General features: G+C 31.9%; 1 protein-coding gene across 2 annotated transcripts in view; it reads right to left on the bottom strand.

Annotated features, from left to right (window-relative positions):
* Nucleotides 1–20664, bottom strand: part of RYR2 (ryanodine receptor 2) — a 699155-nt gene that overhangs the window by 122737 nt on the left and 555754 nt on the right. For both annotated transcript variants that reach the window (XM_074262493.1, XM_074262494.1), the window contains 6 exons: nt 18246–18358; nt 15029–15125; nt 13933–14036; nt 11266–11317; nt 3370–3423; nt 2042–2065 (listed from right to left, as the gene is read on the bottom strand). In XM_074262493.1, the coding sequence (XP_074118594.1) occupies nt 2042–2065; nt 3370–3423; nt 11266–11317; nt 13933–14036; nt 15029–15125; nt 18246–18358 (444 nt within the window). The remainder of the gene's footprint in view (nt 1–2041; nt 2066–3369; nt 3424–11265; nt 11318–13932; nt 14037–15028; nt 15126–18245; nt 18359–20664) is intronic.

Genomic DNA, 20664 nt, shown 5'->3' with positions numbered 1-20664 from the left:
GTCAGTCTATGTTTCCTGACATTTTACCCCCAATAATAATAAATTTCTCCAATATTTACTATACTTTCCTGTGAAATTTGAAATATGCTGCAAGCTGCTTATAACAGCCACAACTGTCTTCACTGTGCTTTAGTAGGTACTTAATAAATGCTTATTGACTGACTAAATAAAGGTGTACTGGACAGGTTTAGATTCACTGACTTTTGGAAGTGAAGACACATTATCAGCAGTATAATCAAATAACAGCAATTACTAATTACATTCCATTTATAATAAATAATTATATTATAAAAGATATATTTCTTTCTAAAACTCATTAATACAATACAATAAAAAAGTAGCTAAGAATTTCATAATGAGTGCTACATGGTATGATAACATCTATTCATTTTGAAGAAAACAACTGATAAAAGTACTTAATAGATATCAGCTTGATAAAACAGAATTCTATCCCACAATGTTTTTTGCTTTTCAACCAACTATAATAGGATTATGTACCCTAAAAGAACAGTTCTGTGCTTTTTTTTTTTTTTTAATTTGACACTTTGATTTTGTTAGCATAAGCACTTGGCAATAGAAAATTTTCTCTGAAAGGAGGCCCTGTCCAGGATCCACAAGGTGGCTCAGTGCATAGAGTACTAGACCTAGAGTCAGGAAGCCTCTTTGTTCTGTGTTGAAATCTGGCCTCAAACATTTAGCTGGGTGACCTTGAGAGACTTAACTCTATTTGTCTCGGTTTCCTTATTTGTAAAATGAGCTGGAGAAGGAAATGGCAAACCTCTCATTTCTTTTCTAAGAAAACTCTAAATGAGATCAGAGTTAGACATAAATGAAACAACTGAACAAATAGGGCACTGAAAGAATAACTGACTTGCTCAAAGTTACACAGCCAGTATGTGTCAGGGAAAGTCTTCAGCCTAGGTGGCCACTGGGCCACAGTGCCCCAAAGAAGAGTACAAACATTGTGTGTTGTTGAGATTAATACAATATGTCTTGTAAGAATATGAAAACATTTTTTTACGCATCATGCAAATAAATTATGTTCTTATTTAACAACAGGGTTATCTGGAGATCATGCCTCAGTGGTATTTTTTTTTTTTTAAGATTGGATAAGGTCCATTATCATATTCCTATCTCATATGTGTCTCATTGTCTTAGAACTGGAAGGAATCCTCAGTGATCCTATTCTCTTTGTCATATTATCAGCACCTATACCTTTGAGGAGAATCTAATATCTGCTAAACCTTACTTGATAACATCACTAGAAAAGTTGCTCAAAAGCTAGTGAGAGGGAAGATAACACCTCTTTTGAAATCAAGAATCAAATTTTCTTCATGCTGCTATTTAGATACACCTTCCTATCTAAGCCCCAGAGAAAACACACACACACACACACACACACACACACACACACACACACACACAAAATAACAAAAGCACAATTGCCTACATCTACAATTCTAGATCAAGAACTTTCTTCTCCGCAAAACTTAAAAAAAAAAAAACTGATCTTCCAAAATATCACTTTGGATTATGGAGTCCTGGAATACTTTTTTTTAAGTCATTTACTATTAGCAATTTTTAAAATTTATATGTTAGGATACCATTATTATGACATTTCAGTGAAAAAAGTGAATTCTTATCTAGTTTTAGCAATATTATCAACCATCTACTTTGTTTTCTCATAACTAGAATTGTGTCAAATATAACATCAAGAAAGACGAAGCCAGATGAAGCATGGATCTGGTGATATCAAAAGATAATCAGAATAATTTTTCTTGGCAAATAAAGTCCTTAGGCATTAGCATGCCTATCAAAATGTCAAATCATGAATCCTCCAAATAGCAAGAAGAACACACTATTCTGAACCAGATGAGAGACAATGATAAGACAAGTTGTGTTGGTGCCACAAACTTGGAGGAAGATTTTCAAGAACTTTTTCTACCAATGCATCGAAGATGTTGGGTCTAACAAAGGTAAATGTCACAAGAAACTGAAACTCAGACCCAGACAAATACACATATATATATATTTTTTTTACCTTGCTGCGTTGGGATCCTGTGACCTTAAGGAAGGGTGAGGACAAGAAGCAAAATAGCAATAAACAAGTGTCCACAAAATTGCTCTGAAGACAACTGATAGACCATACATGATGTGCACTTCAGACAATATCATTTGCTGCTTGAATTTTAAAAATTTTAAATTTACTTTATTCTCCAATCAATAAATATGGACTCAAAGTTAGCATATTTATCAGATAAAAAGGCAAGATATTAATTTATGTGTGGGTTTTTTGGGTAAGTAATATTTTCACAAGTTCTTTTTCAGCACTGAAGAAATGCTGAAATTATTATATGAAGGCTCAATACCAGGAAAAATATTGTTTTCAAAAATGTTTTTAATGAGTCCACTGTATTTTAATAATTATTGCGGATATATTTTCAAACTAATATTTTAAAACTTAGACATATAAATGAAGTGACAGAGAAATAAATTAATTTGATCTTGTTCCATCAAACTGGTTACTTTACACAAAATTTCTCTTTGGAGAAATGAAACCAAGAGTTGAGAAGAATGACAGTTAGCAAAAAGTAATTCTTCTCATTTGAAAAGAAACAATATTCTATAAATGTAGGGGTAGATAAATACCTGCCTCTCTAAAGTAAAGCAACTGACCAATAATAATAAGGTTTCAACAAATTATAAATAAAATATGTAAATTTAAAAACTGTTATGATAAAATTAGAAAAATGCAATCCTAAGAAAATAGATACCCCTGCCTCATGCATGCAAATTGCACCATGTGCAATTATATACATATGTACAAGGAATGAGTGGTCTGATTGGCAGAAATAAAAATTAGTCAAAATCTTTAATCTTGTGACTTTTTAAAATTCAGGGGGAAAATTGTTATTAAAAACATCCATATGTTTTATATTAAATTTTAAGCCAAAATAATAAGCATGACTAATTAATGGTATAATGATAAATCCCAGCAATGGTTTGATCCAATAATACCTTTCCTTATTAAATTTCTACTAGGATTTCAAGGGGAAAATTTTCCCAAGTAACAAAATATTTGAAAGTTCAGTAGAAGTAGTAGTATCTCTGATGCTCTTAGGAAACACTCATTCTGAACATATGGGTTTTATTTTGCTCTACTATACTGCTTTCTCCCACCACTCCTCATCCCCTGCCCCCTTAACTTCTGCAAATGTTAAGACTCAATTTTGTCAATTCAGATTCTAACATGCAGTTCATTGACACAATAAGCTGCAGGAAGCATGAAGCAAGAAACATAAATGTTGATTATAAGCTATGAAATAATGTTTCAAGGTAGAAAAAGAAAACAAAAAATGCCACTCTTACTTCAAAACTCTTAACTTCTTCTTCACCATCATCATCTTCCTCATCATGACAGCTCTGATAAAATATTTTAAAAAAGGCAACAAGATTATATTGTGCAGTGGGAAGGAAGTATCACATATGATACAATATATTGTGTGTCCAGAATATTTCCATGTAGTCATTATTATTAACAACATTCCTACATTGAAATTATGAAAGTACCAAATTAACTGTGATATCAAATTAAGAAATAATAACAATAGAAATTTGTTTAGTGATATATTTCAATTGTAATGACAATAAAAACAATAGGAATACTTTTGTAAATGATATGTTGAATGTAAATTTATGATTTAAAATGCAGAAAAATTTTAATAGGTGTTGTACAAAATTTAAGTGAAACAATATTTTTTATAATTTGTAGCTGGCATAGAAGGCAAGTAGCTGACACAAAGAATACAATACTGGACCTAGGGGATGGGAAGACTTGAAATAAATCCAGCTCAGACACATACTAGCTGTATGACCTTGGGCAAGTCACATAAGCCTATTTGCCTCAGTTTCCCCATCTGTAAAATGAGTTGGAGAAATGAATGGCAAACAATTCTATTATTTTTGCCAAGAAAACCTCAAATGGCATCACAATGAGTTGGACATGACTGAAATAACTGAACAATAACAAAATAATTGGCATATATTACATTGTATATATTTAACTCAATATAGTTGTTTCGTTTAAAGTTGTTTATAATTATTTAAAAGCAAAGACCATGCCTTCTTTTATTCTGTCTTGACACTACAATGTATTTTTGAAACCAGTGTCAAAATATTAGAAGATGGAAAAATGTGATATGTAGGAGGACAAAAAGAAAAATGATCTTAGAATCAATGAAGTTGCTTAACAAGCTTAAGGATTTTCTCCTAAAGTCTGGACATTCTGAAAAAGATACAAATTTCCATTCTCCATAGAAAGATTAGGAATGATTTACAGTTGTCATCAGGATTTAAGATACTTTGTTAGGACAAGAGCTGAATCAGGGTGTTACTGAACTCCTTACTAAAAGATATGGAAATGGCTATATATTTAGTTAATAACATTACTAATATGAAGATTTTCCTAGGAATTTTATGAAGAATGTGATAGTCTTTTAAGACCTGAAAATCTGTTAACTTCTGGTAATATATGGGAGCTATTAAAAGAAACCTGTGGTGTTATTAATTCTAGCTAGGAGAGTAAATGGCCTAGGTCAAATGACATTTCTATCATTGCTGCAAATTTAAGGTTAGGGCCTTCTGAAGAGAATGGTATGGGAAAGGAATAGTTTGCTAAAATGACAAATGGGACTTAGCTTTCTGAAAAATGGTTTAAGATATAGAAATATTGAGCTTTCCCTGCAAGTATAGAGTGCTGCTAAGGTAGATCAAAATATTATGCCTGGAAATTTGTTAATCTGATCTAGAGGAGAAGGCTAGGGTTTAAACTGAAAATGAAGACTGGAGTAAGAAACTTTCAAATAAAATTTGGTTGACAAGAAGTCAACAAGAAAAAGGCAGTAAAAAGAAAGAAAAAATAGCAGTAAAAGTGTCCAGTGATTCACAAGAATAAAGAATAACTGAGTGTAAAGGCATTTATTGAACACTTGCTATGTGTCAAGCACTATGTTAAAGGGTGATGAATTTAAAAAGAAAAATTAAGATAATCCTTGTTCTCAAGGAACTCAGATTCCAATTGAAGAAGACAACTCCAAAAGAAAATCAGCCGCAGTATCAGTGATGGATGGTAAGCTTAAGAGTCCACAGTATTTATCAGTTATTTAAATGACAGTGCCAGGGTATGGATGACATTGAATCACGACATTTGGTAAAGGCCTGGTGGTCCTCTATTTCATTGGGAGGAAAAGAAATAGTGAAGTCATCTTAACCATCTTGTAAGCAGTTAAGAAGCTCAATAACAAGAAGTAAAAGTGGCAGAAATAATACTCATAACTCGGGCTAAAAATAAACACTGGTTTTGAAGTGGGTTTCAATCCAGATTACAATGAGGTATAATTCTACTAATGAAGCTACACTATTTCAATGACCTTGGTCAAATCACACAATTTCCTTGGGTCTCAATTTCCTCATATCTATAAAACAAAGGAGCTGAATTGAATTATAAACTTCTAGTACTAAGTCTATAACTATCACTTTAAATGAAAGGAAGGAAATTATGACCTCAGAATACCAGGAAAACTTTGTTATATAGGAAAATGGTAAAGACAAGCATATTTGATTCAAAAAGCGCAGACTAGATCAATGAGAAAGGTAGTGAAATATTGTATAAAAAGCTGATGATATATTTCTGTAAAGAAATTCATGAACTTTAGGGAGAATATCAAGGGAGAGTGTATGGGTAAAAATATGAGACCGAAAAGAGAAGCAATATCAAAGTAGAAGTACATTAAGGAGCAGAAGGAAGAAATGGACCAGAAGTTCTAGATGCATGCATTAAAATGGACTCTGAGAAGGAACATAGTTGTGACTGTGGAATTCAACTATATAAACATCTGCTAGGTAAGTAAAAACTCCAGTGCTAGAAATTTCTCTTTTAGAAGCAAGGTAGCTGAGTACTTTTTGATATGCTCTTATCATTTAATCTTTTACAAAGTAGGACAAGCAGAAAGTTGAATTATTATTAAAATGATGGGACAGGCTAGGGATAGGAAGTTTATCAACAACTGACATTTCAGAAGTACAAAAAAGGAAATATAATATTTATTGGGGGAAAAAAAGATGTATGCTTATTAGAAGCCTGGAATTGAGGAAAATTAGGAAAGAATGGCACAGTCCCTGTGATAATTATATTAGTAATGGAAAATCCAGAGTAACTTTAATATTTATAACAAAGGCAATAAAAGGTTTTTTGTTTGTTTGTTTGTTTTGTTTTGTTTGTTTTTTAGTCATGGTGAAGACAGCTTGGAGCAGATCATGTAATGTTAAAAAGAGATAGAGAAGGGTAAAATTCTGAGAAAATGGTGGAATAGGTCAGTAAATTTTAAGGTCTCCTAATTTTCCCTCAAACAGAACAAATTTGCGCCTTAGAGCAAACACAGACGGTCAAAAATCAAGAAGATTTGGGGCAGAAATGAGGTCTTCCCACTACAACCTAAGAAGATCTGAAGAAAGAGCCCAGGCAGGCATTAACCAGTGTAAAGTGCCAACAACTTCTGGCTAGCTCCGCACAAACACCAAGTGGGGACCCTAGGATTAGTAGGATTTGGCTAGACACTCAGCAGGAACCACAGAAGCTTTTACTTCCCGGACAAGAGGAGTTGGGGATCTGAGTCTGGAAAGACTGAGAAAAACTCAAATGATTAGGAACACCAGCTGCACTACAGAGACCCCACCCTATATGAGAAGGAACCAGTAGCTGGTGAGTATAATGGGACAGGGATGTTGCTGGCTATGGGCACTTGCAAGAGGAGAGAGCAGAAGGAAAGCTACAAGTACCTTCTCTCACATCATGATTAGAAATACTTATACTAATACTTCTCATAAAAAAAAAAAAAAAAAAAAACCTGGCAAAGAAGGAAGAACCCAACCATAGAAACCTACTATGGGAAAAGGGAAGACTGGAATTCATCTCCAGAAGAGGACACTGAAAAGAAAAAACAAACAAACAAACAAACAAAAAAACCTTCCCTTACCTCAAAGAGTAATGTAAAATGGCTCCCTGGCCAGAGAGAATTTATAAAAGAACTCAAGAAAGATTAAAAATTAAATGACAGATGTTGAAGAAAAATTTAAAAAAAAATGAAAATCAAAGAAAACAAGAAGACTGTAAAAAGAGAGCAAGAGAGAGAGAGAGAGAGAGAGAGAGAGAAAGAGAGAGAGAGAGAGAGAGAGAGAGAGAGAGAGAGAGAGAGAGAGAGAGAGAGAGAGAGAGAGAGAGGAAGAGGGAGAGGGAGAGTCTTAAAGACAAAAATAATTCTTTGAAAATTAGAATTGGGCAAAGAGTAGCCAGCAAAGCTATAAGAAATCAAGATAAACAAAATAAAATATAAGGAATGAAAAAAATATAGCAGAATGTGAAACATAAGAAAAACAAGAGATCTAAAGAACAGATCAAGAAGAGAAAATATAAGAATAATTGGACTATCTGAAAGCTATAACCAAAAAAACAAACAAAACAAACAAAAAAAAACCCCAAACTTGGACACAATAATTCAAGAAATAATCCAAGAAAATTGTCCTGTACTGATGGAACATGAGGGAAAAGTAGAAATAGAAAAATAGTCATTAATCACTACCTCAAAGAGATCCTTTGCAGAAAACATATTGGAATATTATTGCCAAATTTGAAATGCCCAGATCAAAGAGAAAAGTTTGCAAAAAACAAGAAAAACACAATTCAAATGTGCTGGAACTACAATTAGAATTGTACAGGACTTAGCAGCCACAATAAAAATCATATATACTGAAATCATATATACTGACAATTAAAAAAAAAACAGGCCTGTGGCCAAAAATATCATATCCAGCAAAATTATCCATAATATTGAATGAAAAACAATGGATATTCAATGAACTTACAGATTTTCAGGACTTTCTTTCAACCAAAACAGAATACAATAGAAAATTTAACATTTAAGAGCCAATATCCAAAATTAATCTCAAGGAATTTAACATGGAAAAATTGTTTGTTTTTTACATGAAAATGCATACCATATGTTTAAGATTAACTTCAGTAATTGAATAGCTAAAAAGAAGATTTATACAAATGAGGTACAGAGGAAGAATAGACATAGAGTCATGAGAGTGGGAAGAAGGGCTGAAAACCTACTTATATTGGGAATGGACTAAATAAGAAAAAGTATATATGCACAATGAAGAATATTGCACCCTCCAAAAATCTATAAAGAAATAGGAAGGGAGAGGTGGGCAGAAGGGAGACAAAGGATGAAGGAAAAAGACTTGGGAGGGATCCATGGGTGTGGGGAGGTTAAGTAATAGCAAGGCAAGTTAAGGAGCAGAATTTATGTAGAAGAGTTAGCAAGGATAGGAAAGAAGACATATATACAAGAACTACAAAAAGGAGCAGGAATGAATATAGAATGTATGTACATATGTGTGGGTCTGTGGATGGGTGTGAATGTATGTATATATGTATACATATATGTATATATCTATTAAATATATCTGCTTAACTAACCTCTTTGGCCGTTCTCCAATTGATAAATGGTCAAAGGATATGAACAGACAATTTTCAGATGGTGAAATTAAAGCCATCTATAATCATATGGAAAAATGCTTTAAATCACTACTGATCAGAGAAATGCAAATTAAGACAACTTTGAAGTGTCACTTCACACTTTTCAGATTGGCTAAGATGACAGGTAAAGATTATGATGTTAGAGGGGATGTGGGAAAACTGGGACGCTAATACATTATTGGTGGAATTGTGAACTGATCTAGCCATTCTGCAGAACAAGTATCTCTACTGGATCTGTATCCCAAAAAGATAATTAAAAAAGGAAAAGGTCCCACATGTGCAAAAATGTTTATAGCAGCACTTTTTATAGTGGCAAGGAACTGGAAGCTGAATGAATGCTCATCAGTTTGGGTAAAGAATGGCTGAATAAGTTAGTATATGAATGTTATGGAATATTATTGTTCCATAAGAAATGATCATCAGGATGATTTCAGAGAGGCCTGGAAAGGCTTAGATGAAGTGATATTGAGTGAAGTGAGTAGAACCAAGAGAACACTGTACACAGCAACAAGAAGATTATGTGATAATCAACTGTGATGGACATGACTCTTTTCAACAATGAGATGATTCAGGCAAATTCCAATAGTCTTGTGATGGAAAGAGTTATCTGAATCCAGAGAGAGGACTATAGAGACTGAATATGGATTATAATATAGTATTTTCACCTTTTTGTTGTTGTTTGCATGCTTGTTTTTTTCTTTCTCATTTTATTGATCTGATTTTTCTTGTACAAAATAATAAATGTGGAAATATGTTGAGAAGAAATCCACATGTTTCATCTATATTGGATTACTTGATGTGTAGGGGAGAGAGGAAAGGGAGTAGGAGGGAGAAACAGGAAGGTTTCTGTTTGGAACAGAAGGTTTTGTAAGGCTAAATGTTTTGCATATATTTTGAAAAATAAAAAGTTATTTAAAAAAATAAAATGTCTTTAAACTGTAAAAAAAAAACAAACAAAAAAAAAACCTATAGCTTGCTTGGGGAAACTGAGAGGGGAAATGAAAGGGAAAAAAGAGAAACAATGCTTAGTAGAGAACAGAATAATAACCTACAAGAAAGAAAAGAAAAGATGGACACTCATGAATATAATTTCTTCTATTATAATTCAGCAGAGGTTTATTTCTATGAGCAAACACTTCACTAAGATCTGATGCACCTGTGATAATATGATAAGAGTTTTAAATTTTAAGGTATCTAAGTTTTAAGAGGATGGGAAAGATACTAGAAGTCTGAAGATGAGAAAATATCTGCACTACTTAAAAGAAAAAAAATGGAAAAGTTAGTTTAACATAATTTCCTTGCAAAATTCTAAAACAGATTCGTAATAAGAACTTTATTTTTGAAGAGGCAATGGATTCATGATTACAATGATATAGTAAAAACTTGGCATATAAATTCCTTTCACCATTATATATAAAAATTATATCAATTTGCAGAGATCCACTGTGGCACTCTGAGGTTAGAAAATTATGGTCATACACAAATAATATGTCTGAGGCAGGACTTAAACTCAATTTATTCCTTATTCAGAATCAGGTTCTTCACATACTATGCCATTTTATCTTTTTGTATAAAAACTTAGCAAAAAAGGGGTGTTCCTAAATAGATATATCAGTATATGCACACACATATATAGTATGTAGATTTCAAGAGATTTGAAAGTTTTTAATGATTATTTTGCGGATAGGATAGAGAAATATAGTTTGAATGATGGTAGAGAGAGAAATATTTGCAGTGTTTTAAACAACAGTATCAGAGGATGCTAATGAGTATACTGATTCAGTTTAAAGGGAAGTTTCTGTTAGAATGACATCTTGGTCTCTCTTGGTCAACTCTTTTATATCTTAGATAAAAATGTTAAAAGCATACTAATTAAAAGGCAAAAGGAAAAACAATAAGGAAAGAGAGTTTGATCTGGAAAATCTCTAGATCAAAAAGATATGCCTAAAACTAGCAAAATACAAATACAGATAAAGTCCTATAATATTAATGCAAAAAGATAAGTATAGGATGAACGAAAATTTGAGTTAACAGTTGTAAAGGTAAAGAAAAAAGCAACAGCAAAGTTTTTTAAAAAAACGGTTAGAAGTTTATTATGACTTTTCAGTGTGAAATGGCCAACAAAAAATTAAGATAACCTATGCTGATGAGAAGACATTTGGTTTGTTGAGCTATCCAGAGTATCACACTTTAAGATGAACATTAACAAAATATAGAACTAAAGGATATAGAACAGGATGGTGAATGGGTTTAGAAGCTGTATTTTAGAATAATGATTGAATAAAGTAAAGTGATTAGCCTGAAGGAGAAAAAATGTAAAGGGAATTGATAACTTTTTACAAATATCAGGAGTCTATTATGAAAAAAAAAAAGAAATTTATTCTTATTTCTGGGGCAAATCTAGTGTCAGTGAGTAAGAGATAAAGGTAGCAAGATTTTGGCTGAGTACAAAGAATGTTTTAATAATCACTGGAAGTGATTAAATTCTATGCTGACCACTCATGGCAAACAGGGTAACTTTTAACATTTTTCAACTGTAAGATTCTATGTTTTTATGTTTCTAACTGCTAAGAATGATATTTATATTGTTTTCCTATTTAAGAACAATCTTGATTTTCCATTGTTTAAAAAAAATATTAGAAAATCAGTAAAATAAACCAAATTACCTTGGCCATAATATCTGCATAAGCCATATAAAGGAAATCTTCTTCCAATTTGCTGAAAAAAAAGAAATTTATTTAAGTAAAATAATATTTTAAATGTCCTCACTGCTTTTTGTAATAACTGATTATATACTCAACAAATACATTCAACTTTAGATATACCTGCTTACCTGAAGAAGAGACTTCCTGAATAAAACCAAAAAAAGGCCTTAGAATCATTAAAAATTAAAAAATATTCATCATAAAATACATTGTAGTGTATTCCCTTTATTCTGTAAAATAAAAGAGTTGCCCAAGACATAATCCAAGGTGTATTAACTCCATTTACAAACAACTCCAATAGTTCTCATTATTTGATTTCTTAGACCCCAACCTATGAGAAGTGGCACATTAGAATATTATGAGGTGCCAGACAACAGGCTCTACACTTTCATGTGAAGTGACAGCTGATAGCCAGGTATGAAACATCCAAATTAGCCATTTCAAGCTATAAAGGCCACATTCTATACCCAACACCAATTAATATAACAATATGTCTTGCTATCAACCAAAGTTTTAAGGTAGTCAGCAATTTATAGATACCTCTATCGAATCAGTCAAGGTATAAATTAGATTTGAAAAAGGTCCAGTTAATTTTTAAGCAATGTAATGCTTTGAGCCATTAGATGAAATGAGATGAAGCACAGAGAGAGGGGCAGCTAGGTGATTCAGGGGATAGAGTGCTGTTCTTGTAGTCAAATTCATCTTCCTCAATTCAAATTTGACCTCAGACACTTATTAGTTATGTGACTCTGGACCTTTTTGCCTCAGTTTCCTCATATGAAAAATGAGCTGGAGAAGGAAATGGCAAACGACTCCCATATCTCTGCCAAGAAAACCTGAAAGGGGGTCACAAAGATTTGGACATGACTGAAAAATAACTGAACAAAATTTCCCCACCAAAACCAATAAGTATTAGGATTGTAGACAGTTATGCTCTACAAACTTAGACAAAAATATAAGCCAATTAGGAATTCAGAACTCTAACAGCAGGCCCACAAGTGGTGCAGCAGCTCCAGCCAAGTCCTGAGAAGGAATCACTTAGAGGGGGAAAGGAAAAATCTGCCTCATGCTCTCACCTCCAATCAGAGGATGAACTTTCAACTTCTCTAATTAGAAAGATTTGGACTTGGCCTAAGTGACAGTGTCTCCGGGAAGAGCAGAGGCTGATGGTTGGATCTACATTGTGAGCCAAAGTCAAACTAGATACAGGGAGTAAAGGAAACCTGGGAGCCCATAAGAGCAAGAACCCAGAAAGGGAGATAAAAAAACTCATTCAGCCAAGGGTTTTAAGTTATTACACTGCCACATGTGCTCTGTAAGAATGTTCCCTTAGATGATATGTACTTTTGGGAACAAATGTCCCAAACTTTGTTTTTATATCAACTCTTTTTACTATGCCACCCAGTGAAAAAGTAAATAATAGTTCCAAAAGTTAATTAAGATAATTGATACCAATTGATAATTAATAGAGAGCCCAACAGTGCTAGCATTAGGGATAAGATTAGAAAACTATTCCAAACACTTAGGGATATCCCTAAGCCCCTAAAAGAAACAGTTAGCCACTGCAAGTCCAGCAAATGCAAATAGAAATTGTGGAGAGTAACCTAAGAAGAGAAGCTATATTTTAATAATCGATAGTTATTATAATTTATATATGCATATATAATTTAGTTATTTAAATTATTAAAGATAGATTAAGTTCATATTTTCTATTTATTAAATAAGTAAAATATATAAAACCTGTTATAAAAGGAAATTTTAAAAAGGTTTCCATTAAGTCTTAGAGATGTTAAACTCTTTGCCCATGGTCAGTCACCCAACTAAAAAATATCAGAGGAAAAATTTCACTTAAAACCTTTCCAATTCTTTTTTTTTTTCTCTTAACCATATACATTGTCACTACAAAAATATTCTGCACTCAAGTTTTTAGGACACATTTAATCTTTGCTTTTCAAGCAGGTTGCTCCTTTTAAAATTTTGTTTTATTAAGATGACTATGTTAGGTAAAAGCAAAGCAGTTTTGGAAGAATGATCATAATGAATGGAAAAACCTAAGTACAAAAATGAAAAAAAAAATGGAACTCAGCACCAATTATTATTGCTCTATTATATACTCTATTATATTATATATATATTATATACTCTATTATAAGACATTATAACATGAATTGATGCATGACAATATCATTCCTATTATGTGGATGATTCTACTCCACCTATGTCTGTGAAGACAGAGTTTGCACCCTGGATGCCTTAGAATCAGCCATAGTCAGGATAAGCAAAAGTCCTTGGTCTTTATTCTTGGTCTTTAGGGATAGAAGTGAAGGGAATGGACACAGGATCTCTGCAACCTTCCTTTTCTTCCTCTACCACCAAAGTGAGTCTGGCTTGTCTTACTCCACCCACTAATCCTTCCCACAATTCTCTGTATACACCAAAAGATTGAACCAGCACAGAATAATAGGAAGAGCCATTTTCCAAGCATATGCTAATAGAGTATTGTCCAATCAGTAATTAGCCTTAAGTGCTCGGTTGTCCGACCTCAGTGTATCAACTCAGAGTTTCAGCCCTTTACATATATCATATGAAGTTTATGCCCTATTATCATATAGACTTCCCCAACCCTACCATTTCTCTGTTAAGGCTGTTCTACTAAACAGGAGAATCAGCTGATGCAGAGGATCAACTTTCTTTATATCTTCATCTTCTTCTGGTGGTTCTATTCCAGGTTTCTATAAGAAAAGTAAAATGAGGAAAATTCCTAAATAATTATGACTGTAATTATAGCTTAAGAAATGATTAACATAGTGAAATAATATATTTTTCATTTCATGCTGAAGAGACACATGTCCAAAAATGGAAAGGAGAGCAAAACAGATTCACACTGGGCTATTTAAGAAGTTCACCAAAATATATGACAATGAATAGTTCTGAATATTATTTTTATGAAGCAGAAAAATGACCAAGGACTTGTAGATGACATCCAGTCTCCTTGGTTTTGAAAGGTTTAACTAGGAATCATTTACCAAACATTTGCAATAAATTGTCCTTTTGTTTATTGGAAAATAAAAGACATTTGAATGCAAAAATACTGATTCTCATATCAAGAATTATTTTCCTTGTTTTCCTCCAAATAACTGCTAAAAGACTATACCATCTGACTCAATATTAGATAAACTCAAAACCTGAAATGCCAGTATTGAATATGATAAAAGATAGTCTGTTACATCCATGGAAATAACTTTTGAAAAATAAAAGAACAAAAATAAAAAAAAAAACCCTTTTGTCTTTATATTCCTCTTTAATCACAGTGTGGCTAAACTTTATCAATTATGGAAAGTATTCAACTTTGTGTTATATTTTTGCTCACAGCTATATCAATCCTTATATTTTACTAGAACTTGTAGGACCTACTTAATTTGATTCATTTATTGAATCAATCTCTTATTCTGTTTTATCAAGACTAAATTTCCAACTCCACAAATACCTTTATTTGAAGACAGAAGTTTTAATTTTGCATTGAGTGCAAAAATGTCCAAATGTGTTGATATTAAATGGATGCATTTTTCCCTCTAAAAAAATGAAGAATAATTTTCCCCAAATAGAAAAGGTTTCAAAGAACAACAAGTTTCCAAAATTTTTTCCTTCAATATTATGACAACTGTTGACAATAAATTCCTCTTCTTGAACCTTTGGAAATGGAATCACCCCAATAAACACATACTGCTAAATCTTCTATCAGTTTATCCTCAAAGTAATGTTCTTCTGTTTCAATCCAAGACTTTTCATAACCTTGAAGAAAGAGATTGACAGCTCGATGCCTAAAAAGAGAAAAAATTTCAAATAAATTAAGTGAAAATAAAACATCCATTGCACCGTATAGTATTTAATACTGTATTTTGTTACCATTAAGAATTAATTTTTCCTAATATTAAGTGGTAACTCTGTCTCTCCAACTTTTTCAAGAAATAATTATTATGTACAATATATTCAAAATACTGTACAAAACAGTGAGGAAGATACAAAGAATAAATGACTCAAAATACTTATAATTTAATATGTGTAGAAGACTGGGTTTGCATCCAGTATAGCACATATACAAATAATAATACTAAAAAATGATGCATAGCAAGAATATAAAAGAGGTGTAAATATCTATGGGGAAATCAAATATCAATTGTGACTGAATATCTGTATTGTGTTTGATTGAAAATAAATGTCTAGGGGCAGCTAGGTGGTACAGTAGATAAAGCACCAGCCCTGAAGTCACGAGGCCCTGAGTTCAAAATTGACCTCAGACTTAACACTTCCTATCTATATGACCATGGCAAGTCATTAACTCCAAATGCCTCAGCAAAAATAATTAAATAAATGAATGAATAAATGAATAAATAAACAGATGAATGTCTAACCTAGTTTAGTCCTAAGGTAAGGTAGGAAATTGGGTCTCCAAAATTTTCTGCTTTTTACTTTTGTTTGCTGAGGAATAAATGGTAAACATATGTCTTTGGATTGTGAGATACTTTTTACAACAAATGTGAACTTTCCTTCTTTCTGCTTCCCATCAACTTCTGGACAAACATAAACACTAAACCATTCCCTTATTTCTTTTCCTCTTTCTTGGCATTCGAGACTTACTTCACATTGTTACCTTTCACACATTCCATTCCACTCAAAGTAGTCTTCTAGCTATTCCTCATACATGACATCACATCTTAACATACCATAAGCTATCAACTATGGCTGGAAATGTATTCATTTGACACTTTTCACTCAGAATCCATTTTATCCTTCAAAACACAGCTTAGGTGCTATCTCTGAATATGAATCCTTTTTAATAAGTCCTTAATTTGAATCTTAGCTTCTCAAAACTCTTTGTGGTTTATAACTTTGTTTATATAATGCCTGGGTTTGTGTTGGCAGGTAGATTTTCAAGTATTTTTTATTATCTGCAGTTATTTTAAGTGGACTTTCTGTTTCTCTTCATGTTGAATTTCTTGGTAAATGACTTCTGTGGATTCATTTTATATCATGCAACTTTGCTGAAGTTGTTTATTGTTTCAACTAATTTTAGTTGATTCTCTAAAGTTTTTTAAGTATATCATCATTTCTGCAAAGACTGTCTTCTTATTTTCTATTTTTATTCCTTGAGGGTTTTTTCTTACCTTATTAAGAAAGCTAGCATTTCTAATACAATATTTAATAACAGTGATGATAATGGACATCCTTGTTTCACTCCAATTCTTACTGTAAAGTCTTAAAATTTATTCCAATTTCAGACAATTCTTCCTCTTGCTTTTAGATAAATGTTACTTATCATTTTGAGAAAAGTTCCATTAATTCCTATGCTTTTCAGTGTTTTTAATAGGCATGAATATTGTTTTCTTTCAAAGATTTTTTTGCATCTATTGATATTGTATTTTTTTACATCAATCCAAAATAATTCACTCTCACGTTGTCATTCTGTGTAGAATACTTCTAATTGCCCAAATAATGATAAAGTTCTTAAAAGTTTATGTATTATTTTCCCATATAAAAAGATGCACAGTTTACCCTTATTAGGTTTTTTATTATTTATTTTTCTCTTCTTATACATCTCTTCAGTCTTATATTTGAAAATCAGATTTTCTATTCACCTCTGGTCTTTTCATCAAGACTGCTAAAGAATCCTCAATTTGATTAAATATCTATTTTATTTCTTGAAGAATTATGCTCAATTTTTCTGGGTAGTTATTCTTAGTTTTAATCCCAGATTTTTAAACTTCTGGAATATTATGTTTTAGGTACTCCTCTCTTTTAACATGGCAGCTCTCAAATCTTTTGTGATTCTGAGAGAAGCTCCATGGTTTATGAATAGTTTCTTACTTGCTGCTTTCTGAAGTATTATTTTTTTGATCTGGGAGCTCTAGAATTTGGTCATAATATACCTGGGAATTTTCATTATGGGATCTTTTTCAGTTGTTGAACTCTTTCAATTTTATCCTCTGCTCCCATAATATCAGAGGAATTTTCTTTGATAATTTATTAAAATATAATAACTATGCTCTTTTTTTGATCATGCCTTTCAGGTAAATCAATAATTCTTAAATTATCTTCCCTATATTTTTATATGTCAGTTTTTTTTTCAATTAAATCTTTCTTACTTTCTTCTATTTTTTCAGACTTTTGACTTTCTTTTATTGTTTCTTAATGTCTAACAGAGTCAAAAGCTTTTACTTGCCAAATTCTAATTTTCTTCAGTGAGATTTTATACCTCTTTTCCCATTAGGCCCATTCTGTGCTTTTTTAAAGAATTATATTCTTTGGCAATTTGTGCACCTCTTTTTTTTCCAATTATAAAACTCTGTTCTTTAATAGAGAACAATATGCCTTGTTTTTTTATTCAGTATTTTTGTACATTTTTATCTATATGCTAATTGTTATTCATAATTTTATTCCTTTGCTTTCATTTCATTTTTCTTCTACTATTTTTTTTTTTGGTGAAAGTAATTTTTTAGCTCTTCCAGAATTTTTGTTGGACTTATGTCCAATTGAAATCTTTTTCTTTGAGACTTTGCTTGTATCTTTCTGACCTTCTAAGTTGTCTTAGGCTAGAAGAATACCTTACTTTGATCTTTTATTGCTCTGACATTCCAAAATTCAATCTGAAGCATAATTTGAAAATTATTTGGAAAGGAATATTGGGAGAGATTGGCTGAGTACTTCTCTATTCTGCTATCTTAACTCTTTGCTCTAGTTCTCTGCACCAACAACAGTGTCCTACATTATAAATCACAACTCAATGTAAATGTACAATAGTGGAAAAACAAAGCACCAAAAAATTCTTTCCAATCTGTATCCTCTTACTCCAATCTATTTTTATTTTATTTTTTTGTTACATGGTAGAAATCTACTGGCATTCATTAGGGAGTAAAATGATTTCTCCTGCTGAATTGTTTTACCTTGGGAGATTATATAATGGAGCCATCCGGAAACAGGCCACTACTGCTCGTTTCCTCTGTTTAGAAAGCAATTTGTGCCATACAGCCTTTTTAGATCGTTGTGGATGTTCTACCTGGAATATAATTAAATCATACAATAAGCATCCAATTCCCACATTAATTCATCTTTAAAAAATTAAGAATCGTATTGAAAATTGAAAAATGAAGCTCAAGAAAGCATATAATCTTGGTTTTAGATAAATAAGTGTCTAAAAGTAATTAATTAATACTAATAATGAACAATTAAATAATTGATACATCAGATAGCTTTTGGATAGACTTTATCTGAATAAACATATTATTTTTTTCTTCAGTGTTGTATATTTTAAAAGCTGTCATCTTTAATCAACACCAGTATCTAAAATTAGTCCATATAAAAATTATATTGACTCCTCCTCCTTTGATGTCTTCCAGTAGACTTAAAAATAAAATTTTTGCACATTAACTTTTTTCTCTTTGAAGAATCCATCTTTAAAAACATTGAGAGCATATCCATCACAAAGTTGAAACATTTCTCAATAATCTCTCATAATAAGTTAGAAAACAATGATGGGTGTAAATAAAATAATCTTTTTTTTCATTGAAAAGCTAGCACTCAGAACAGCAAAGAACAGAACACGGTAAGTATTCTAGGTCAGAGGCCCAGAAACAAATCAAACTCTATTAGTTTAGCAAAAATGTTAAAATTTCTACCATTATGTTAAAGTTTTAAACACATATACACAAGTGACAATAAAACTTTTAAATTACAATAGAAAAAACAGCAAGCTGATGTTTAGTTAATGGTGTTTTGCTGCCATAAGAGAAAAATAAATTTATTAAAATAATTAGATAAAGCAGAAAAATTTCAATATGGCTCTAAATTAATTAGTAATCATTATTCAATTCAGCACTATACTTCCCATACTGAAATAGCGCCGGCCCATATTTGTAGGTTTCTGGAAAAAATAAAAATGGTTACGTCAGGTAGAAGCCAAGTTGACAAAGCAACAAGTATTTATTAAGCACTTACTATGTGCCAGACACAAAGAAAGACACAAAAAAAATCCCTTATCTTAAGGATTTCACGATCTAATGAGGAAGATAACATGTCAACAAGTTTTATACATGGTAAATTGAAGAGAATCTCCAGAGGAAGGCACTAAGATTAAAGAGCATTCTGAAAGGCTTCTTGAAGAAGGTAGGAAATGAACTGAGATTTGAAAGAAAACAGAGAAGCAGGAGAAAGAAAAGAAAAGGGAGTCAGTTCCAAGTTTGGGGGGAAGAAAATGTTTCCATTTTGAACATGTTGAGTTTAAAAGATAAACACCAGACTAGAAGTCTGGCAAAAGTTTAGTGTTGGACAAATACATCTGACAATTTTCTGCAGAGATGATAGCTAAATCTTTCTAAGTTGATGAAACTCACCAAGCACAATGAATAATGAAAGGTCACCCAGGACAGGGACTTGAGGGACTACTGGAGTTAAAAGGAATGACCTAGATGAAGAACCAGCAAAGAAGACTGAAAAGGATAAGCCAAATGGATAGGAGGAGAATCAGAAGAGAGGAGTGTCATAAAACCTGGAGAAAAGAAAGTATCAAGAAGAGAGTGAATGATGAAATCAAAGACTAAAGAGCAGTCATAAAAGATAAGGACTGAGAGAAGGCCATTAGATTTGCAATTAAGAAATCATTCATTGGTATCTTTGGAGAGAGAAGTTTCAGTTGAATGATGAAGTCACCAGTCAGGGAGCTGCAAAGAGTGAGATGAAAGGAAGTGGAGGCACTGATTGTAGATATTTTTTTCAAGGAACTTAATCATGGAATTAAAATGAGGTAGGACACAATCTAGTTGGGATCAAGTGAATGTAGAATAAATTTTTGATCCTTTGTGTATTATAAAAAGTCAACCTGTAATTATAAAAATCATGGTGTCCTGATAGAAGAAAAATTATAATTAAACTTAGTCATATTAGAGAAAAAGTGGTATTTAAAGTTTCAGATAACATTTTAAGTTTTTAAAATTATTTTTACTGAGTGTGAAAACAGGTATCTAAATTTGATTTAACTATTGAGTCATTATTTGAATAATATATTCTAGAGATTCAAACAAAACATAAAAATATGGATTTTTCACATCTATTTGAATGTGCTTCTATTTTAATTGAGTCAAGAGTTTGAAGGAAAAGGGCACCTCTAATGGAGGACTAATAGTAAGCCCTGCCAAAATAATCGTGTATATAATTATAATCATGAGTTGATACATTTAGACCTAGGTGGCCTATTAGAAGATATATTATCTTAGCTCCCTCATTTTGCAGGTGAAGAGACTAAGATTCAGAAAAGGCAAAAGACTTGATTAGCAATTGGGACATACAAGTATATTTTTAAGCATCCTG

The sequence above is a fragment of the Sminthopsis crassicaudata genome, chromosome 4 (genome assembly GCF_048593235.1).
Source record: "Sminthopsis crassicaudata isolate SCR6 chromosome 4, ASM4859323v1, whole genome shotgun sequence".
NCBI lineage: Eukaryota > Metazoa > Chordata > Mammalia > Dasyuromorphia > Dasyuridae > Sminthopsis > Sminthopsis crassicaudata.
The sequence above is the reverse complement of the archived record's forward strand: the minus strand, read 5'-3'. Positions and strand labels throughout refer to the sequence as shown.